At 37.5% G+C, this 23,033-nt stretch overlaps 1 protein-coding gene across 9 annotated transcripts in view; it reads left to right on the top strand.

Moving 5' to 3' along the window:
• The window catches only part of LOC110439318 (uncharacterized), a 30,024-nt gene that overhangs the window by 646 nt on the left and 6,345 nt on the right, over positions 1-23,033 (top strand). Inside the window, exons 2-13 of one of the 9 annotated variants that reach the window (XR_012401271.1) lie at positions 2,173-2,355; positions 2,678-3,343; positions 6,064-6,252; positions 6,415-6,552; positions 7,494-7,631; positions 9,244-9,354; positions 9,855-11,747; positions 13,313-13,448; positions 15,802-15,975; positions 16,120-16,293; positions 18,337-18,501; positions 21,423-21,584. Coding sequence is in view for 6 of the 9 variants with exons in the window: in XM_073945086.1 (XP_073801187.1) it covers positions 2,173-2,355; positions 2,678-3,343; positions 6,064-6,252; positions 6,415-6,552; positions 7,494-7,631; positions 9,241-9,354; positions 9,855-11,747; positions 13,275-13,448; positions 15,802-15,975; positions 16,120-16,293; positions 18,337-18,501; positions 21,423-21,584 (4,170 nt within the window). In the remaining 3 variants the exon portion in view is untranslated. Of the gene's footprint in view, positions 1-2,172; positions 2,356-2,677; positions 3,344-6,063; positions 6,253-6,414; positions 6,553-7,493; positions 7,632-9,240; positions 9,355-9,854; positions 11,748-13,274; positions 13,449-15,801; positions 15,976-16,119; positions 16,294-18,336; positions 18,502-21,422; positions 21,585-23,033 lie in introns of all 9 variants that reach the window. The other 8 variants (XR_012401272.1, XR_012401270.1, XM_073945090.1 and 5 more) reach the window with 8 other exon arrangements.

Genomic DNA, 23,033 nt, shown 5'->3' with positions numbered 1-23,033 from the left:
GCAGTAACCAAAGCCTCACATGGCGAATTTCCAGTGTTCTTTTAAAGGACACATTAACAAACCTGTCGTAAAGTAACATTTTTACAGAGCTTTGTTTACACAATTTGATTTTCAGTTGGCCAATTTCAGAAGTTTCAGCAACAAAAGTCAATTGACATGAAATACACAGTAGGCTATTATATATATATATATATATATATATATAGGCTACATTAGATGTCGCCTACCCTGTTGTTGTCTATTGGAAGGAATGCGTCAATAGAGCCGCCATTTTGGAACAGGGTAGCGCTCCTTTGAAATGAATGCAGGACCAAGGTGGAGTACTGTGGCCATCCAAAGCCAGATATATACACGTATACACATATATCTATGACCGGGAGTTTTCTTGGATGTCAGTATGCAATCATTTTTTTTATTACGAAAATTATAATTTTACATCACTTTTCTACATTGATGGTTAAGTAATCGCACAGGCATTCCTGACAAAAAGCTTGTGTTTGTGTGTATGGAAATGTACCATTCACCCTCCCTGTTAAATCTGATTAACAGATTACACCTGCTTTCACTTCTTATACTGACGGAGGGAGCGATTCGTTTGTGAATGAATCTCCGTTATGAGCGGCTCTTTCACTAGCCGATAGTAATACAAGTTTCTGGCACCGCAGCATCGTTGTCATATTTCTTTTGCATTGTTTGCTGATTTTATTCAACCAAACTAGCATAAGCAGAGTATTTAGTGTGCGTTGGCGCTTCTTTGCCTGATGGTGAATGCAGTAAGAGACTGTATTATCATCAATAACGTACCCTGTTGAGAACAAAGGTTCAGAACATACAAAAACGTAAAAAACTAAATCTTACATATGAAATGTTCTGCCTTTGTGCTTTGTTTTCTTTGTTTGCTCGTTACTAGCACAACACCTTTTGAACACTAAAAAAAACATAGTACACTTTATGAGCAATTCCATGCAAGTGTCAATCTTGCCATGAAAAAAAAATTTTTTCACCAAAATAGAGAAACTGTCTCTACATTTCTTGTGTAAGCAGTTATTTTACAGTAAGTTACTTTAAAAATGCTCACAAACGTCTCTGTCAATGTTTTCAAACTATTATATTTGATTTACCAAAGTCACACAAATGGCAATTTCACATCCGTCACATTCATAACAGAAAAATGTCACATCCATAATGAAGCTTTTCCTTCATAAATGCAGAAATGTCAAATAAAATAAAATCAATGACTTTTGTTCTATAAAGGCCAACTCTTATCCGTTTGATTAGTTTTATTTCTTTAGGGTTGTGCAATTTAATTCACAGAATTTTTTATAAAGTATATTGCACACTGCAAACTCACAGACTTTTTGGACACACAGTCCTCAATTAAAATATAATTTTTTTTACAGATTGATATTTTTCTGATCCCAAAACTCTGTGGTCAATACTTTTGGAAAATATAAACAGATGTTTCAATATAATGTTAACAAACTTTCTATGTGAATTTATGTTTTGAGTTTTTATTGCAAACTTCCTATCCATAAAGCTGGAATTGCTCTTATGTTTCATTACCAAATTATAATATCCAGCTAGTTTACTTTGCTCTTGAAAGAGGAAAACATTCAATGTAAGTTACTGAACACAATGGATGGTTTGGTTACGCATCAAATGTCGCATCATGCTGTATTAGAGTTTGTGTGAATTTTAAGTGTGTTTTTTGTGTGGCTTGATCTTTGACATTTATTAAACCTTATACATTCGTGTTCACGTTCCCTCTATTGTCCAAGACTGCAGCTGTGAGTACTGAAACAGGCCTTTGGTATACAGTATCGCTATAACATTTAAAGCAGGCATGTCCTAACTCAGTCCTGGAGGGCCGGTGTCCTGCAAAGTTTAGTTCCAACCCCAATCAGACGCACCTGGGCTAGCTAATCAAGCTCTTACTAGGCTTTCTAGAAACATCCTTGCAGGTGTGTTAAGGCAAGTTGGAGCTAAAATCTGCAGGACACCGGCCCTCCAGGACTGAGCTTGGTTTTTAAACTTTGAATACCTCTCAACCGGTATGTGATCGGACTTAAAGGCAGTCTGCTGTACTTTAAATGTTGTGTTTATAGTAAAGCCCAATTCGTTTCAATGTGTCAAATCTATCTAATCTATGTTGCTCTTTGTTTCCACACACAGGTCAGAGATAACAGAGGAAGAGAAGATGAGCTCTGCATGTAAAATGAGTGGGTTTGAGGAGTCTCCTGTTGACCCTCAGAGAGCAGCATCTCCAGTGTTCAGCTGTGTGTCCATGAAGAGCAACAACTCCATGTATCAGCCTCCTGCATTCAGTGATGGATCTACTGTGAGATCTGAGTCTGGGTGAGTATCATTCACTGTGTGCTGTGGGTGGGAAAATAGTTTACAGAAAATAAAATGTTCAATCCACTCACAATGTTCTTGCATAACTATTATAACTTATTATATAATTTAGAAGAAATTATTATTGAAAGACCAGTAAAGCAGGAGCATGAGGAGGCAGTATTATTGAAGGCCAGTCATAAATAATCAGTCATGTTTACCACGTGGAAATTGGCTTAATCCAACCGTGCAGTGTTGTTTTTCATAATCAGTCGTAGTTTCAGTTTCTGTTTGAATTCTAAGTTTGTTCTCATTGTTGTTCTTATCGTAATATTTTGTGCAGAAGTGATCTATGGATGAAGCAAACAGGACCTCAGCCCTGGCCTCATGAAAGTGAACTGTGGAGGAATGAGACGAGACCTCAGCCCTGGCCACATGAAAATGAACTACAGAGGAACAAGATGATACCTCAGCCCTGGCCTCATGAAAGTGAACAACAGAGGAACAAGATGATACCTCAGCCCTGGGCTCACGAAAATGAACTACAGAGGAACAAGATGATACCTCAGCCCTGGGCTCACGAAAATGAACTACAGAGGAACAAGATGATACCTCAGCCCTGGCCTCATGAAAGTGAACTATGGAGGAACGAGGCAAGACCTCAGCCCTGGGCTTATGAAAGTGAACCATGGATGAATAAGACAAGACCTCAGCTCTGGCCTCATGATCATGAAGCTTCACTGCAGACCTTCAGGCCTGTTTCTCCAGCTCGGTTTAATGATCCAGTGGCTCAGTCGTGGTCTTCTCAGTGGTCATTCGTCCCGCAGGCTCCAGCTTGGTCTGTCAACCCACCAGCTCCACCACAGTCCTTAGGGTCTCTGTCTGTATCCAGACCTTTCACTCCTTCACATCCAGCAGGATTCTCCATCTCCCCACACTGTTCCTCAGTTTCACCTCAGACTCTCCACTGGTCACCGAGATATACACATATTCCCTGGTCAATTTGCACGTGAGTGTGACTTTAGATCTGTAGATGATTGTAAATGTGGGCATTCTGAGCAGTTTAGTTGGGGGGGTTGATTTTGTTGATTTTCACTCTCAAATTTTCCAACAGTCAGTTTCAGTCATGGGAATGTTAAAACTTGATTTCTTTTAATGTTAGAGGTATGGGATGCTCATCTCGGTTAATTTTCCCAACCGACAACCGCCGCTCATTAACCGAATAGTAACCGTTAACCAAATAGAATAATATTGTATTATAATTGAACAAAAAAAAATTTGAATTGACGTGTCTTTTTTGTGTCTGACACACTATATGGCTTTTGAATATATCAATGTATTTTAACAAACAGCATACAGAACATATTAACAACAGATCCTCAAAAAAACACACCTGCAGTGTTTCCAATGAAAAAAATTTACAGAAAAATAATTAAAAAAAATTAAAATAAATAGGCCTGCTTGGAATATCTCTCAACTAAATTAAACATTTAGATTACAACATAAAAACACTGACTGAAATCTTTTTTTTTTTTTTTTTTTTTAAGTACCAGTATGGGCTGAATTTAGGCTGTCAGCATTTTTAATACAAGTTATTATTTTAAAGATTATATCTTGAGAATCTGATTTTACCTCAGTGCTGTGCTGTCATTTTTTTGGTCTCACTTGCAGTGAGTTCAGGTGAGGGGGTGTCAAACTGGCACAGGTTTATGAGTATATCAATATAGACTTTACTGAAGGGCTATTTATCTCACCAGCAACGAGTTACAATAATGGTATTAAAGATTTGAAAAGAAATTGATATTAAGAAGGAAACATAGCATGAACTTAACAACAATAAATCCTATTAGAGCTGCACGATTCTGGCTAAAATGAGAATCGCAATTTATTTTTGCTAAAAATAAAGATCGCGAATTTCTCACGATTCTGTAGATGTAAAATAAAGGTATGGTAAAAACACACATGTGGCAAAACATCAATAATAATAGTATGTGTAGGTCTACTGGCTTCTATAAATAATTCAATTCTACTTATAATATTTCTGATGTTGAATTATTATGTTTGAAATATATGCTTGCAATCTGTCATTGACAACATTATTAGAAAATTTTATTCACTGGTAAAATCAGACATTTGTCATTATCAGATTATTTAACATTATATAGGCTAGAGTAGTTATACTGACACTGTAAACATTTATTTTCATGCACAACTCTGTTCGCTATGAAAGAAAAAAACATATCAAATGCTTGTCATAATCATAACTCTAAAATGCGATATGATTATTTAAATGTGCACGCTTTCGGTTTCATTTTGACTGCTAAGTGCTTGTTAATACTTCGCGCGCGGCTCCCAAACCATCACTCTGTGCCACAAACTGAATATTATTTACAACTGTATTACCTGATACTTGCTAAATATGCAGGTTCTGTTCACTAAAGTAGACGCGTGCGCGTCTATCATAAAGTAGTGCCCCCCCGCCCTCTCTGTGATAACAGCTCACGGTCAGCAGCTCAAGTCACGTGTGATTTCCCGGCTGCGAAAACATCATTATATGAAGGCAAAAATTACATTTTTGGTGAATTATACCTTATAAATACAGTATGTGACTCATTCAACGTCATTAGGACGTGTCCTTGTCACTGAACAACGTGTGTGAAACAATAAAAAGACTCGTGCAGCCGCCTTTTCTTCTCTCCTGAACTTGAAAATATGATTGGCAGAATGTTAGAAATGCTGGTTTAGGATCATCTAGGGGGTTGAATCGAGATTGCGATCTTTTTTGCGATCTTCTGTGCAGCTTTTGATCCTATCAGTGTTGTCCCATAGAATGCTTTAAACAGTGCAGCCTATAGTTGAAGACAAAGAATAGAAATTTTTAGTTGAGATCGTGTTGTCAAACGTAGGTTTGTTGAAGCTTTACATAGATGCACTTGCTGTGGCCGTGATAATGACAACGACAAGTGCATACAGTATGTTGACTTTTATTTAATGGACATTAAAGCATATAATAATTTTGTTTTTTTTACATATAGTATTGCATTATTTTACATACATTTTTAAAAAATCATTTATAAAGCTATCAAATGAAAGCCTCTGTTTGGTGTGGAGTACTGGAGTTGTCATCCCTTTTAATGTTGGCACAAAGCAGAGCTGAAGGACTGAAGGACTTTATTCTATAAAAACATCCACCTAAATGTACTTTATCCTGCTTTTTACACAGCTTCTTGCCACAAAACATGACTAAATTAACAAAGCGCTGTGTCTCATTCACTACTAATTGCGTACATTTTTAGTGTACTTCACACAAAAACTTTTCTCACTTAATTCACAAAACGTGTGTATGCACATGAGTTTGTTATTAACTTGTTCTTCTGTTATTGAATTTAGAGTAGGGCTAATCAATTGGCGGCCCCCAGGCCGAACTTGTCCCCTGATGCAATTTGTTCCAGATACAATTGGCAAAACAGACCATTTGCTATATTCAAACAATGTTTTTAAGAGTAAAATTCAACGTTTTATATGGATTTTGGTGTAAATTCATCTCTCCCTATAAAAATATCTTTGTTTTGTCATTTTTTCTTAATCCTTCCTGTTATTAAGAAAAATAGCTTTTATTTGTCCAAACGAAGTCTGAAACTGTGTTTTACTTGCACTGCTGTTGATTATTTGGCTTTTAATGATGTTTTCATATATATGTTGCCTTGGATAAAATATTTTTATACACAGGTCTGAAATAACAGGGGAAAAGAAGATGAGCTCTGCGTGTGAAATGCGTGTGTTTGAGGGGGAAGAGGCTCCTGTTGACCCTCAGAGAGCAGCATCTCCAGTGTTCAGCTGTGTGTCCATGAAGAGCAACAACTCCATGTTTCTGCCTCCTGCATTCAGTGATGGGTCTGCTGTGAAATCTGAGTCTGGGTGAGTATCATGAAGTTGGATACTTTTTTTATTCATTTGAACTCATCATTATGGTGATCACTGTTTCTTTAACACTTGTACTTTGATTATCCTAAAACAGTTTATCTTTCTCTTCAGCTGCAGTAGAAGTATTTTACCTTGAGCACTTGTGTGTTGTTACAGAAAGAGACTGAAGCTGGCTCCTGTTGACCCTCAGAGATCAGCATCTCCAGAGTTCAGCTGTGTGTCAATAAAGAGCAACAACTCCATGTTTCTGCCTCCTGCATTCAGTGGTGGATCTGCTGGGAGATCTGAGTCTGTGTGAGTGTCATGAAGTTGGAAACTTTTTTTATTAATTTGAACTCAGTGATCGGTGTTTGATCAGTGTTTATTTAGCCCTTGACCTTTGATTGTTCTTTAACTGTTTGTCTTTCATCAGCTGCAGTAGTCTTTTACTATGAGCACTTGTATGTTGTTACCAAAGTTATTATAGTTAACGAAAACGAACATAAAAATGAAAACAAAAATTAAAAATAATTGTCGTTAACTGAAATAAAAATAAAAACGAGAGTAAAAAAAAAAAAAAAAAAACTAGAACTAGCTGAAACTGTATTGTGCTCATACAAAACTAACTGAAACTAACTAAAATTATAGCTAAAACCTTTGTTTTTGTAAATGTATTTAATACATAATCTTACTGTAAACCTTTACTCTTTACTGTAAATCTATTTACTTCGCGCTGCAGGTGTTTGACCCATATGGCACCTCAGAGTCTGTAATCCTGCTGCCATGGGCCAAATAGAGCCGTTTTTTCTCCAGTCATCCACACTGTTGCTCCCACGACATAAACAACGAGTGGACATGACAGCAGCACAGTGACAGCATTAAATACAGACACTTTAAAATATTGCTTTAACACATTTGTGCCCAATAATTCAGTTTTATTTCTGTATCGGGAACGCGAATAAATCTTTTAACCCGGATCATCTAAGTGAACCGGTTGAACGAGTTCACCAAAATGAACTGAATCATTTGAAATGATTCGTGTCTCCAGTAAGTACTTATCACAAACTACTTACAGTGTTTCCTCTAGGATTTTTTCCAGCTGTGGTGGCAGGTCTTTTACACAAATCTACCAACTACCTATATGACGTTATTTCAATTACAAATGGGGAAATGTGGTGAGCGCAGTATTACATGTTTGCGTTGGGATTGCATTTATGTAACGTTAATACGAGCATGCCAATTTCTGCACAAAACAGAAAGAGACTGAAGCTGGCTCCTGTTGACCCTCAGAGAGCAGCATCTCCAGTGTTCAGCTGTGTGTCCATGAAGAGCAACAACTCCATGTTTCTGCCTCCTGCATTCAGTGATGGATCTGCTGTGAGATCTGAGTCTGGGTGAGTATCATTCACTGTGTGCTGTAAGTGGGGAAATATTGTGGTGAAGCATTGCGAAGTGACTTTCTCTGAGATGTGGAAATTTGTAAATTACCTATTGTCTATCATAACTGTGGATAAGTGATGTGATTTACAGGTCAGAGGTCAGTGCTGTTTCCAGTCACTGTTTAAAGCTGCTGTTGGAAAAGCTAAAAAAAATGCTTATAACTTATAAAATAAATTATAAAAATATATATTTGCTATAAAATATTTAAAAACCCTCAAGAGCAGGGATGTCAGGGAGAGTTTGGCTGTTTCTTAATTGCAAGAACGCAGAGAACGGACTTGCATTCTTGTGGAGACTGGTCTTGCCACGTCATCTCAGAAGAACAAACTCAGGAGACTGAGAACAGAGAACACATCCTGTGAGAAATGAGATGCTGCGTTCTTCCTGATGGTCACATGACCTTCATGGCATTTATAACTGCAAATTAAGTCGGTGCCAATAGCCTAGTGGTTAGTGCGTCGACACATAGCACCAAGGTGCTCACGGGGACCTGAGTTCGATTCCTGGCTTGAGGTCCTTTGCCGATGCCGATCCTTCCCCTATCTCTGCTCCCTACGCTTTCCTGTCTGTAAAATCTCCATTGTCCTTTCCCAAAAGGTGAAAACCTCTAAAAAATAATAAAAAAAAATAAATAAAAATAACTGCAAATTATTTAAACATTTCAGCATTCATTCAGCAATTCATTGTTTTTTTTTCCCTTTTTACTATATATAACATGCTCATAAACCATACAAATATACTTCGCACAATAGAAATAAGACAGATTTTAATACAAATTCCAGCAAATTCCACCCTTAATGTGTTTATGCCTCTATTGAGTTTTGGAGTCAGTCTTGAGTATTGGAACTGAGCTTTGGCAGTTGATGATGACGATGTTACATTAGAACACGAGGACACAAGATCACTGAAGAACACATATTTAGCTCCAACCCTAATCAAACACAACTGAAGCAGCTAATCAAGCTCTAACTAGATATACTAGAGACTTCCTGGCAGGTGTATTGAAGCAAACTGGAGCTAAACTCAGCAGGACACCGGCCCTCCAGCGCTGCGTTTAGACACCCCTGCCCTAAAGCAATTATTGTCAAGGGGGTTTATAACGAACAGCTTCATTCACCTAAACACACTAAGCTTTAATGATGATTAAAGATAGTTTAGTGAAAATGAAACGTTAATGAAAGTTAAACGAAAGTTATTTAGTGCCTCAAGTTGTGTCAGAGCAGTGTGAGTTTATTCTTAAGCTGAACATAAAACACACTTGGCTGCTCAGTTCACAAGCTTTTTTCATTTACTATATTGTACTGTAGAAAGGAAAGACCAGTTGTCTCTTCAGAGCTTTTAGCTCTTTAATTTGTGCTTCTTTCATTACATCATAAAGAAATGTGTCCTTTTAAAGAAACTTATTCATAAATCCTCTTTCTCTCTTCAGCTGTATGCTATTACTGCTAAAAAGTAGGTACTACTGTAAATAATGTGTTAGTCAGTGTTAAAATAAAGGAGCAGACAGATCATCTTTAGGAAACCAGCATGAAATATTTGAGTTTTTTTTCTCATTATTTTCAGCAGAAGCAGAGAGAGAGCAGCGTCTCCATTGTCCAGCTGTGTGTCCATGAAGAGCAACAGATCTATGAATAATCCACCAGTGTTCAGTAATGAAGCAGAGAGCTTTCACCCTGTGTGAGTTTGACAAAATTGATAATTGAATATAGACACTCTATATAGTAGATTTATAGTATCTATACAGTAGATTTACTGAAGCACTGTCATTAAGAATTGAAAACAGCAGTAAAAGGCTGCATGACATCATCATTAAAGCTGTAAGATTACTCACAATGATGAAATGTGTGTGATGAGGTGATGCATGTTGAGTGCAGATTAAAACAACATTTTGTGAAAATTAAAAAGCATTGTTCCTCTAAGAGGGTCATATAATACACATTTTTGAACTTTATAATAACATCTTCTGCTATTTAGAAAATGATGTCATGCTTTGCATGTTAGCAATAGCAAACTTTAGATTAGTCACAAATTTGTATGTATGCTTTTTGTTTAAATGTAAGCAGAATATAGGTGCATGTTAGTGTATAAAGGTAGCATGTTTTAAAATCAGATGATTTAGAGATGTTAAAATAGGTTTTAATTTGTGTATGTGCTTGTTTCTGTGTGTGTGTGTTCAGTAGTGAGAGAGCTGAGCAGATGAGAATTGTGTCCCTTCAGAACTGCACATCCTCCAGTCAGAGTCACTTCAGTCTCCATGATGATCTTCAGAGAGTGAAAGAGCAGCACAAAACCATCATGAAGATCAAGTACGAGAGCTTATTTGAGGGAGTGAAACTCCAGCAGAATCAAACCCTCCTGAACAGCATTTACACACAGCTGTACATCATAGAGGGAGAGAGTGAAGGAGTGAATGAAGAACATGAGGTGCTGCAGATGGAGAAGAGATACAAGACTCTCCAAGACACTCCAATCAACTGCAATGACATCTTTAACCCTTCAGCTGAAGCAGGAGATGAGGAGAAGAGCAGAGAGGAGAAAGAGCAGATCAAGACTGTTCTCACTAAAGGCATCGCTGGAATTGGAAAAACCGTCTCTGTGCAGAAGTTCATTCTGGACTGGGCCGAGGGAAAAGCCAATCAGGATGTAGATTTGATCTTTGTGCTTCCATTTCGAGAGCTGAACTTGATTAAAGATCATCAGTACAGTCTTCACACACTTCTGCTGGACTTTCATCCTGAACTTCAGCATCTGGACTCACAGATTTATGAGGAGTGTAAAGTCGTGTTCATCTTTGATGGTCTGGATGAAAGCAGAATCACACTGATGTTTTCAGACTGTCAGAAAGTTTCTGATGTGACTGAAGCTTCATCAGTGAGTGTGTTGATGTCAAACCTCATGAAAGGAGATCTGCTTCCCTCCGCTCTCATCTGGATCACCAGCAGACCAGCAGCAGCCAATCAGATCCCCTCAAAACACATCAGCCTCGTGACGGAGATTCAGGGCTTCAATGACCCTCAGAAGGAGGAATATTTCAGGAAGAGAATCAGAGATGAAGATCAAGCCAGCAGAATCATCTCCCACATCAGAAGAGCAAGAAGCCTCCACATCATGTGCCACATACCCGTCTTCTGCTGGATCTCAGCCACTGTTCTTCAAACCATCCTGAAACAAGATCTGAGTGCAGAAATCCCTCAAACTCTGACTGAGATGTACATCCACTTCCTCCTCATTCAGACACACATGAGGAAGCAGAAGTATGAAGAGAGAGATCCAGAGAAACTCCTGCAGTCCAACAGAGACGTGATTGTGAAACTTGCTGAACTGGCTTTCAATCAGCTGATGAAGGGCAATGTGATGTTCTACGAGGAGGACCTGATTGAGAGCGGGATAGACGTCGCTGACGCCTCAGTGTATTCTGGGATCTGCACTGAGATCTTCAGGGAGGAATCTGTGATTTATCAGAGGAAGGTTTACAGCTTTGTTCATCTGAGCTTTCAGGAGTGTTTTGCAGCACTGTATGTGTTTTACTGCTATTTACACAACAACACTGAGGTGATGAAGATGTTCCTGACAGGGAAACACAGAACTCAGAGTAAGAAAGTTCCTCTGGATGTGTTTCTGAAAGGAGTGATGAATAAAGCCCTGGAGAGTAAAACTGGACACCTGGATCTGTTCCTGCGATTTCTTCATGGCGTCCCACTGGAGTCCAATCAGAGACTCTTACAGGATCTGCTGAAACACACAGAGAACAAACCAGAGATCATCAAGAAAATAATCCAAAACCTCAGACGAGGACAAAAAGACAACATCAGTCCTGAAAGATGGATGAATCTCTCACACTGCTTGATTGAGATGAAGGATAATTCTCTTGTTGAACAAATGCAGAGATTTTTAAACTCTAAAACAAAAAGAAAAAGTCTGACTCTTGCTCAGTGCTCAACTCTGGCAAACATGATCCTGATGTCAGAGGAGGTGATGGATACATTTAATCTTAAAGAATACAATATCAGCTCATCATCAGAGGGCAGAAGGAGACTGTTACCAGCTCTGAGGAACTGCAGGAAAGCTCTGTGAGTGTTATAATTTAATAATATTATGATATGAAAACATCACACAAGTTTTTTTTCTAAACCAAGTTTATGGAGCTTCTCCTACACTTCATGTCTCTTTTTTTAAGATTCTTTGCTCTCTACTAATGAGCTGATTACCATGAATCAAGCGTACTTGTCTTTGATTGAAAAGATGAGCAAAGCTTGTGTTGGGGCAGGGACCTTTTTCTTCAGTAGAACAGCAAAGCCCATTTTTAGCTGATGGTCTTTGGGAATGAGAGTAATAATGTCTGCTACTGAAAGCTAACTTTAGATTGTTCTTTGAGATAAGGTTTCAGAATGTTCAATTTTCAGTTTGATGGGGCTGCGGCGCTGCATGGCTGTTTAGACTGACACTGACATAAACAAAAGGAGTCATGGTGCTAATCTGTTTCTTTCAACGACAGCAGTAAAAAACAACAAACATTTGAACTGTTCAAGCTACAGTACAAATGAACAATTATTTTTATTACTTTTTTGTCCACAAAGTGTGCAGCTTGCCACTGGCCCATGTATTAAGATCTGCATGAAGGCTGCAAGATGGTCTCCTTGCAGCCTATTGCGAATGTTTGTCTTGACCTGCAAATACATTTACAGTTTAAATATGCTTAATGCTGCAAATGCTGTTGTAAAATGTATTTATCATGCTGTTCATTGTTGAGAAGTCCCTCTCACAGTTTTTACTGCTGACTGGACCGTCAGGGCAATAGAAGCTCTTTTAAACTAAAAATAGAAAACTACTTTTAAAAAGTGGGCCAGTTTGTCTTAAGCGTTATCAGTACACAAGTACACTACTAGTACATTGATTTTAGTGTTCTTACAAAATAAAGTATACTTTTATACTTTTTTATACTGTCTTGTACAGCCAGAGGGAGTATTGCCGCTCTGACAGCAAAGTTGGGTCAAAGCCAGGGATGCTCTGATCTGGATTTGTGCAGCCGATATTGAGTACTGATTCCTTGTAAAGATCGGCTGATAAAGAGTACTGATTCTAATGCTTCAAGCTTTAAAATGCATTAGGCACATTTTCCCTCTAAGTATGAACCTTAAGAGAAGATCTTGCCTTAGCTAAGAGAATAAATGAAGGATGCAGCATATAACCCCTTAATAACGTCTCATTAAATTTAGGTGTGAACGTGTCATGGCCAGAAGCAGCTTTACAGAAAATAATTCAATTTTACTTTGGCTAAGTCCCTTATATATCAGGGGTTGCCATGCAGAATGAACCGCCACAGAAAATAATATCACAGATATAAAAAATTATCAACAAAGGCAAACAATTAAATTTTGAAACATTGCAAATGATGAAAGAAGAATTCAACATTTCTCAAGCAAGATCAAGTTTGGAGTGCTTATTTAAATCATAAGAAGTAAAATGCACAACTAAAAATCTAATAATTCTTTACTAAAAGGAACTAGACGTATAAACTACTGTAAATAGCAATGATTGTATTACTTAGGAACACTTATGCACACACATGCCTTATTAACTAATGTAACCTTTTTCAGATTGTCAGGCTGTATTCTCACTAATCAGCACTATGAAGTTGTGTCTTCAGCTCTACAATCATCAAACTCCCCCCTGAGAGAGCTGGACCTGAGTAACAATGACCTGCAGGATTCAGGAGTGAAGCTGGTCTGTGCTGGACTGAAGAGCCCAAACTGTCAACTCAACACACTGAGGTATGAAAGGAGAGATGTTTGACTAGTCTGGGTGTAAAAACAGCAGCATGCCAGCAAAGAGTATTTACAGATGGTAACATAAGTATCAAACATGTCATGATTATTCCTGGAAAATACATCTCTAAAAGAGCTGTTGACATAAAATTAACAGACCAGATTATAGTAAATATCCAAACACACAAATGAAAAATACGAAACTTAAATCTGAAAATCTGCTTATGTGTAATAACAATGAAACTATGCAAGGAGAACGTACTAAATAGATTTAATTTTAGTATTTAAATACTAATAGATTTAAAACTCTGTACAAAAGGCTTTTTTGGTAATGGCCACTTCAAGAAGCCTCTTATATGTTGAGATTGATGCTTTGCTCAGGTGGGATTTAATTTTATTTATTCATTTTGCTAAAACATCATGATTTGCCACAACTTTCCTCTCTAAAGCTTTTCTTTTATAGTTCATATGTAAATAATAAAAATGTCCATTTAAAAAATCGACTCATCAACCCATTTTCAACCGTTTATCTGCGGCTGGGTCACAGAAGCAGTGTGTTAGCAGGGAACCCCAGACTTGCTTCTACCCAAACACTTCGTCCAGCTCCTCATGGGGGATCCCAATGCATTCTCTGGCAAGCAGAGAGACACAGTCTCATCAGCAGGTTCTGGGTCTTCCCCATGACCCCTTCCCGGTGGGACAAGGCTGGAAGGCATCCTAGACAGATGCCCAAGCCACCCCAACTGGCTCCTCTTGAGGTGGTGGAGCAGTGACTGTTTTCTAATCTCCTGCTGGGTGATGGAGCACCTCACCCTAGAGGACTGTGAGCTTCCACTGGCACTTTCCATCATTTTGAGGGAAAAAAGGGCTAATCTTATTTATTTATTTTCAGTTTTCAAAAATCTTCAGATTTTCACAGAATTTAGGTTTCAGCTATGAACTCTGATGTGCAGTTATTTAGCAGCGTTTTTTTATATTTCTGAATTTTTTTGTGTTTTCTCTTCATGCTCTTCATGTAGGACTGAAGTAGCTAATGTTAATTTACACTGACGAGTGATTTCAGCTGCTGTCTGGGCTCTTCATGCCTTTTTACACCTCCTTTTTTCATGTATTCGACACTTTTCTCTGTGACGTTTGATTTTATCACACATAATATAATTCATAACTCAGTCTTGCTTTTTTTTGTATGGATTACTTGGTTTTTACCATCATCTGGTGAAAATTTCAAATCAACATCAACTTTAGGAATATGTGTTTTGAGTAAAATGGTGACGTGTTCAATGTGTTTTACTTGCTGTATGTTGAGCTCCACCAAGCAGAGCTATACAGTAGAATAATTTCAGGAGGTGTCATGATACCTTTATAACCTTATATACCTTTATAAAGATAATGTTTTAAACATGCTTAAATTTTAAGGGCACGTTAGGCTGAACTAGCAAGTTTAGGTATAATGGTGAATAATTTGACGTGACTATTGGCTACCAATACAAGCTGATGAAGAAATGTACATGAGGCATGCTGTTTTATTGGCTGAAGACCATTCCTGCTGCTGTGTTCTGGATGAATTGCAGAGGGTTGATATTACTGACTGAGAGGCCTGCCTAGAGTACTTTGCTATAGTCCAGCCTGCAGAGAGCGGTTAGCTTGAACTAGATGTTGAGTGACAGACTCTAATAAAACGGGTTTACTTTTCTTAATGTTGCAGAAGGCAGATTTGCGAGACTAAGTTGTTGTGTTAGTAATGTGAGTGAGCACAGGTTTAACTGAAGTAGACATTTACTGAGGGAGTCGAGTGGGAATATGATCAAGCAGATATTAGGAAGATTAGAACAGATAATGCAGCACCAAAGGAGATTTGAGCAAATTTGATGTTGTATCTTTTATAGATTTTATGTTTAGACAAATGTAAAGATTGAGGAACTTGAGAAGTAAATAAGGCTGTCGCTCTCCCCTACACTTCTGTTCATGCTCTAAGAAAGTTTGGGAGGAGTGGAATTTATTTATTAGTGACATTTCTATTGAGCTAAACATTTAATGTTTATATAGCCCTTAACTCAAGCTTCATCTCAGCATTATTTCATATTATTTATTTAACAATAACAGTAGAACAATATGAAAGAGTTGCTGTTGGAAGTGGAATTGACATGAGACCAGCATCTTAGATTTTTGCGAAATTTTACAGTTCGCTGTGGCCATTTTAAAACAACAGCAAAATTAACTAGTAGGAAGAAAAGAAAATGTCAAATGATGTGTGCCATTTATTTAGTTTAACACAAAAAAACAAACATAAAACAATGTACATATTGCATTTGTTAGTAGCTACACAGTGTAAAAGATATTTTCTGATCACCCTGTTTAGATTGCCTGGCTGTAATCTCACTGATCAGTGCTGTGAAGTTGTGTCTTCAGCTCTACAATTATTAAACTCCTCCCTGAGAGAGCTGGACCTGAGTAACAATAAACTGCAGGATTCAGGAGTGAAGCTGATCTGTGCTGGACTGAAGAGTCATAACTGTCAACTCAACACACTGAGGTTTGTGCTTCATATTTATTTATATTTCAAAACACCTCTAAATTAACATAACTAGGATGATTTATTGTGTTAAAATATGTATTTTATCTGGTAAAGGCATCAGCACCCCAGTATGTCTTTTAATCAGAGTCCTTGTGTTTTCAGACTGTCAGACTGTAATTTCACTGATCAGTGCTGTGAAGCCGTGTCTTCAGCTCTACAATTATTAAACTCCTCTCTGAGAGAGCTGGACCTGAGTAACAATAAACTGCAGGATTCAGGAGTGAAGCTGATCTGTGCTGGACTGCAGAGCCCAAACTGTCAAATCAACACACTGAGGTTTGTGCTTCATATTGATTTACATGTCAACAACACCTCTAAATCAGTGGTTCCCAACCTGGGGTCCGCGGCCCCCTAAGGGGGGCGCCAGAGTTCACAAGGGGGGCGCGGGAGAGGATAAGTGTTGACGTAAAAAAAGGCATAAAAACGCTCCACTATTATATAGGGCTTTGCAATTAATCAAAAATCCGATTTCGATTTCGGCTTCAAACGATTATAAAAAAGCATTAATCGAGATAATTAATTCTTGCATCATATACCGCCACTTTCCAGTTGTACACGTGTTGTTGCTCTTAAAAGCGCGAAAGAGCGCGTGCTTATGTGTGTGCGTAGCACTCACACGCAGTCAGAAGCATATGCGGCCGGTCAGCATTCGCTCTCATTCACACACTGAGACGAGCAGAGGAGCGCAGACATCTAAAGTCATCGTAACGTGAGCGCTTTAATGGTCAAATAGGTGTCAAAACGCGGTGTTTAGTGATTATTTATATTAACCCTGATTTGTGTAATAAACAAATGAGTTGAGGATCAAAAGACGTGAAAGAGAAACTATTAAAGAGACAGCGCGCTATAATCCTTCTGTCACCTGTTTTTATCATTATTAATCAAACAACGAGAAAGCCCTCGCTGCTCTTGACTGAAGGACTGCTGTAGCTAAAGTGTTTTTCTTACAGTGAAGATGCTTAAAGCACAGTTTGTTTCATAATTTTATTTTATTGTATTTATTTCTCTTTCCTTTGCAGGGTGGAAAATAACTATTTATACAGTTGAAGTCAGATTAGCCCTCTTGAATATTAGCAACCCTTTTCCTGCCCAATTTCTGTTTCATGGAAAGATTCTTTTTTTTTAACTTATTTCTAAACATGATAGTTTTGATATCTCATTTCTAATTACTGATTTCTTTTATCTTTGCTCTGATGACAGCACATAATATTTTACTAGATATTTTTCAAAATACAAACATTCAGATTAAAGTGCAATTCAAAGGCTTAGTGTAATTAGGCAAGTCATTGTATAACAGTAGTTTCTTTTGCAGACAATCAAAAATATATATTGCTTAAGGGGGCTAATAATATTGACTTTAAATTGGTTTCAAAATATTTAAACCTGCTTTTATTCTAGCTAAAATAAAACAAATAGAAGAAAAAATATTATAGGAAATACTGTTAAAATTCCTTGCTCTGTTAAACATAATTTGGGAAATATTTATAAAAAAAAAATCTCAGAAGTGCTAATAATTTTGACTTCAACTGATAATCGTTTTCAATAATTGTGATTACAATTATGACCAAAATAATCGTGATTATGATTTTTCCCAAAATCGGACAGCCTTACTATTATATATGTATTTTTAAGTACCAAAAAAAATCAAAACACATGCTTAAAATTCCAACATAATAGTAAAAATAATTAAAATTAATAACTTTAAATAATTATTTAAATTTTGCTCACTCACACAACGTGCTTGTCAACGTGTCATAAAGGCAAAATCAAAACAAAAATGGCAGAGAAACATAAATGCAGTGATTCTTCAGAGGCGAAGAAAAAGATTAGACAGTTTGACAAAGCCTACCTAAATTTTGGTTTTATTGAAGGCCAAGACAAGTTAAAACCGATTAATTTATATTTTCTATACATATTATTAAATATTTATATTACACAAACACACACACACGTATATATATATATATATATATATATATATATATATATATATATATATATATATATATATATATATATATATATATATATATATATATATATATATATATATATATATATACACACATACATACATACATACATACAAATATATATATACACAGTACATATGTGTGTGTGCGTGCGTGTGTATTTATATGGTGGGGGGGCTCCAATGTTTGTATATGTTCATGTGGGGGGGCCCCATAGAAAAAGGTTGGGAACCACTGCTGTAAATCATCATAACTAGCATGATTTTTGTGTTTAAATATGTATTTTAATCTAGTGAAGGCATCAGCACTCCAGTGTGTCTTTTAAACAGAGTCCTTGTGTTTTCAGATTGTCAGGCTGTAATCTCACTGATCAGTGCTGTGAAGCTGTGTCTTCAGCTCTACAATCATCAAACTCCCCCCTGAGAGAGCTGGACCTGAGTAACAATGAGCTGCAGGATTCAGGAGTGAAGCTGATCTGTGCTGGACTGAACTGTCAACTCAACACACTGAGGTATTTAACCCCCAGGAGTCGGCCAACATGGATACATTTTTTTATTACATAATCCATTAAAGGAGCTTAAAATACTGATTAGACGGACACAGATGTGAAAACTGTAAAGGGTCTATTTTTAATCATTTATATTCACAATTACAACAAAACGATTGTCTAGGTTTAGTAAAACACAGACAGTGCTTTCTCTTCATGTGTCTTCTGACTACTATAATTACAACATGTTGCTCTGTTAGCTAATATACAGCTATACAGTCCAGCCTTAAACTATTCATATTAGTTTAAGCAACATCCATTCATTCATTCATTCATTTTCTTTTTGGCTTAGTCCCTTTATTAATATGGGGTCGCCACAGCGGAATGAACCCGTAACTTATCCAGCATATGTTTTACACAGCGGATGCCCTTCCAGCCACAACCCAACACTGGGAAACACCCATCCACACTCATTCACACACATACACTACGGACAATTTAGCCTACCCAATCCACTTATACAGCATGTGTTTGGACTGTGGGGGAAACCGGAGCACCCGGAGGAAACTCACACAAACACTGGGAGAACATGCAAACTCCACACAGACATGCTAACTGATCCAGCTGAGGCTCGGACCAGCGACCTTCTTGCTGTGAGGTAATTGTGCTACCCACTGAGCCACCGTGATGCCAGTTTAAGCAACATGTTGTTTTAGTTATTGTATGCTCTGTAAAATATATATTATATTGAGTTAAAATTATATTGTATATCTTTGAGAAGCATGTGTTGAGGACAGTTTTAACCCAAAAATGAGCAGTCAGATGAAGAAGATGTGGAGTCAGAGATTCAATCAAAGAAAGTTTACTGAAGATAGTTTACAGTTTCATCAGCAGAAGCCAGAAGCTTCAACACTCACAGAGAGTTTGTAGGCCGCTCCGGTTACAGTCTCAAATCAGCAACAATTATACTCTAACACAGGGGTTCTCAACTGGTTTGGCCATGGGACCCACATTTTCACACCAAATTTTTAGGAATTATAATATAATTTTAGGAATTATGATTCATTTGTATTTGTTTGTTAACATACACAACTAATGACAGATAAATCATAGGAAAATCACCAAGACTTACAAATAAACCCTATTTTACTGCTGTCATTTAACAAAATGTATCAAATCATAGAAATATTACAGAGTAAAAATGTCAAATACTGTAAACAGCAAATGGTTAGGGTAAGGAAAAGTTAAGGTACCATTAACTAAACTGAACTGTTTATAAAACTTTAACACTGATCTGGTTGAACTGAACAGAAAAGAAACCAGCAAACTGAAGTAAAATTATTAAAATAATCATAACCATTTTATAATAATCACCAGTTATTTGCCGTTCTGCTTTTGTGTGGGCTTTCTTGGCCTTTGCTACACGGTGAGCACAGTAAGATGTACTTGTACTTGTTATGAACATGAAGATGTTAGGCACTTTTGGGATGCCCTCAGCTTTTGGAGTTGTCTTAGAAAATAGTCCACAGGTTTGTCCTTGCAACTGGGATGTCTGGTTTCTAAATGTCGTTTTAATTTAGGTTTCATGCTCTCTTGTGAAAGCACCTCACTACATATGACACACTGAGGTTTTAAGCCTTTTTTGTCGTCAATATATGTAAATCCACACTTTACATTTTCGGGGCCGTACTTGCGCTGGAATTTCACATGTCAATAGGGTATATGCCGAGCTAGTGTTTTTCCCATACTGATAAACTTCCGCTGAGCTGTTATTGTGAACTTTTTTTTCAATTTTTTACAGTTCCTTTTATAGCATCGATGTTGTAATGTCATTAAAATACATTCAGTTAAAAAACTTTGGCATTCATTTAGTTGCTCAAGCGTAAAATGAGACAAAAAGCTGTTTACTTGCACGCGTCCGTCAGAATCGGCAGGCTAACGCAGACGCTCCATTGAATATACTGTTGTAAGATAAATGCTCATATTATAAAGACATGGTGGGGGAAATGTTATTTAATGCAGTGCTTCTTGTACAATCTGAGACCCACTTTAAATCAGATATCACTCAGCTAGTGGAGATTTTTAAAGGAAACAGACCTTAAACGCACCGGTTTTTGCATTGCATACAGTTCGCCGAAATCGCTTGTCCCAGGTTACTGGCAAATTAAAAGTCCCATTAGCAAGCTTCGGCATATACCAATGGTGTTGTCGCACGCGCATTTCAAAATAAAAGTCAGATAAAAGCAAAACAAGTGAAATATTAAACTTTTGTTGTGTTTTGAACACACACTCCGCGACCCACTGAAATTGTTCCCGCAACCCACATTTGCGTCCCGACCCACCAATTGAGAAACACTGCTTTAACATACGTCACTAACTGTGTCATACATATACAGTAGCTGTTTTAACCTGATTGATTGTTTTAACCTCAATATTTCCTCATGTGAACAATTCTGAACAATATCTCTAATCATTACTCAGACTTTAAGCATTCAAAGGTCAGACATGAGAGGAGGATATTTCTGTGTTCAGGATGATTAGAAGTGAAATTCAGCTCGTCTACATGTCTGCACCAATAAACATTTCTCCACTGTCAGATAATGAAGCGTATAAATTATTCAAATATTCTAATCATTTATTCTTCAACACACAGTGATATTCACATCTAGTGACTGCTGTACAGGTAACTTCAAATGTCCAGTTCCACATGAGACGTCTCAGTGACCTGTTGGATTGGCCAGAAGATCCTGAGGAGACAAAACTTTAGTTTTACTCTGAAGAGGGACGACACTACAGTCATCATATAATACAGGCCCTTAAACATTCACCTTTATGAATAATTATAAAGACATGATAAAGGATATGTGTTACTCCATCCTGGAGCAGACATCCATCAGGAAATCCACTCCTTCACACACTAACATGAGCTCTTGCTGTTGTTGTAGATTATCCGGCTGTATGGTGTCAGAGGAAGGTTGTGCGGCTCTGGCTTCAGCTCTGAACTCAAACCCGTCACACCTGAGAGAGCTGGATCTGAGCTACAATCACCCAGGAGAAGCAGGACTCCAACTGCTCTCTGACAAACTCCAACACCCCTACAAACTCAAGTAAGTGCTTTAATTCAAGAAAAGTAGATAAACAGCCCACTGGAGGCCTTTTCCAGACTGTAGACTCTTCATCATGACATCTACTCATCCTCATATCATAATCGGCTTCATGGCTCTGTCTCCTCTCTACCAATACGCTGCTGTGTGGAGTGTGTGCTCTGCTGCTCAATGGTTGAAGTCCTGAACTGATGGGAAATGCTGTAATATTTCACTGCTGCTGCTTCATAAACTGCTGCTTTTACGTCTTCTTTCACTCTCTGCTTCACCTGCTGATTTCTCTTCATCTTTACTTCTTTAACCGCTTTGGTGAAGGTGTGGAGAAGATGCAAATCATCATAGCACATGCATTATTGTGTGTCTGTGTGTGATATACGATATACTGGATCTTGAAAATGCGCTACTTTTGGGAAGAAAATTCATTTATATGACTTTTTGTCAAAATTGTTGCACATTTGATGAAAGCTGGCTAGTTGTGTGTTGTGTTTGCTCTGCACAGCTTGTAGGTCTCTGGCTGAATTGACTTTCATGCAGCACAGAAAAGTTGATGAATACTGAATGTTTAGTTGTCATTACGTGAGGTTGTTATAACTGCAGAGTTTTATCAATGGCGGCTTTTTCTAAAACATCCAGATCTCCACTGATTCTCTGAAAACTGAAGCTCAAACTCACCAATTTCACTGTTAGAGCCGCTTGTGTTTGTGTTTGTGTGTTTAATCAGTGCTTCAGTCATCAGGAGCTCAGTCATATCTGTTTGTTTTCCTAAATTACGGGTTTTCAGACTGATGTGTGGAGGAAAAAACATTACAAAATGTAAAAATCAATAACAGATAATAAAATCATTTATTTTATAAAGTGAGATAAAATCAAACATCTTTATTAAAACGCACTCAAATAAAAAAATAAACTAATCATTAAATCCAACATCAATCAAAATGTGCTTCAGGGGTATTGAATGTGTCGGTGGTGTTTAGATACGAGATTCAGAAAGATCAACAGCAAAATCATCAGTGAAAGACACTCAAAGTGAGTGAAAAAGTAAAACACCTTTACTGTTAGCCAGCGGCGCTCACTGATGGGGATTTACACCTGCCTAACTTAAACAGTAACACTTCCTGACCCCAGTGAACTGCAAACACAAATGAGGGATCAGTGGAAAGAAAGAAGACGCTGTGAGCTTTACTGTGCTCCATCTGAGAAGTGCTAAATATATAAAAGGTTATACATTATGAAGTGTAGGGTCCACCCAGTTGGCCCAATGCCGGTGTCCACTGGTGGATGAAGGTTCACTGCATGTTCGGTCTTTCCAGTGCACAATGTTGATTTATATTAAACTTAGCTCATATCTGACTCCAATTTTAATATGAGGTGGTTTAGAATATTAATATATTTATCCTCGTTTTATCTGACTCCAATTATAAAACATTAAGAAGATTATATCAATATGTAATT

This window comes from Danio rerio, chromosome 3 (genome assembly GCF_049306965.1).
Source record: "Danio rerio strain Tuebingen ecotype United States chromosome 3, GRCz12tu, whole genome shotgun sequence".
NCBI lineage: Eukaryota > Metazoa > Chordata > Actinopteri > Cypriniformes > Danionidae > Danio > Danio rerio.
The sequence above is the reverse complement of the archived record's forward strand: the minus strand, read 5'-3'. Positions and strand labels throughout refer to the sequence as shown.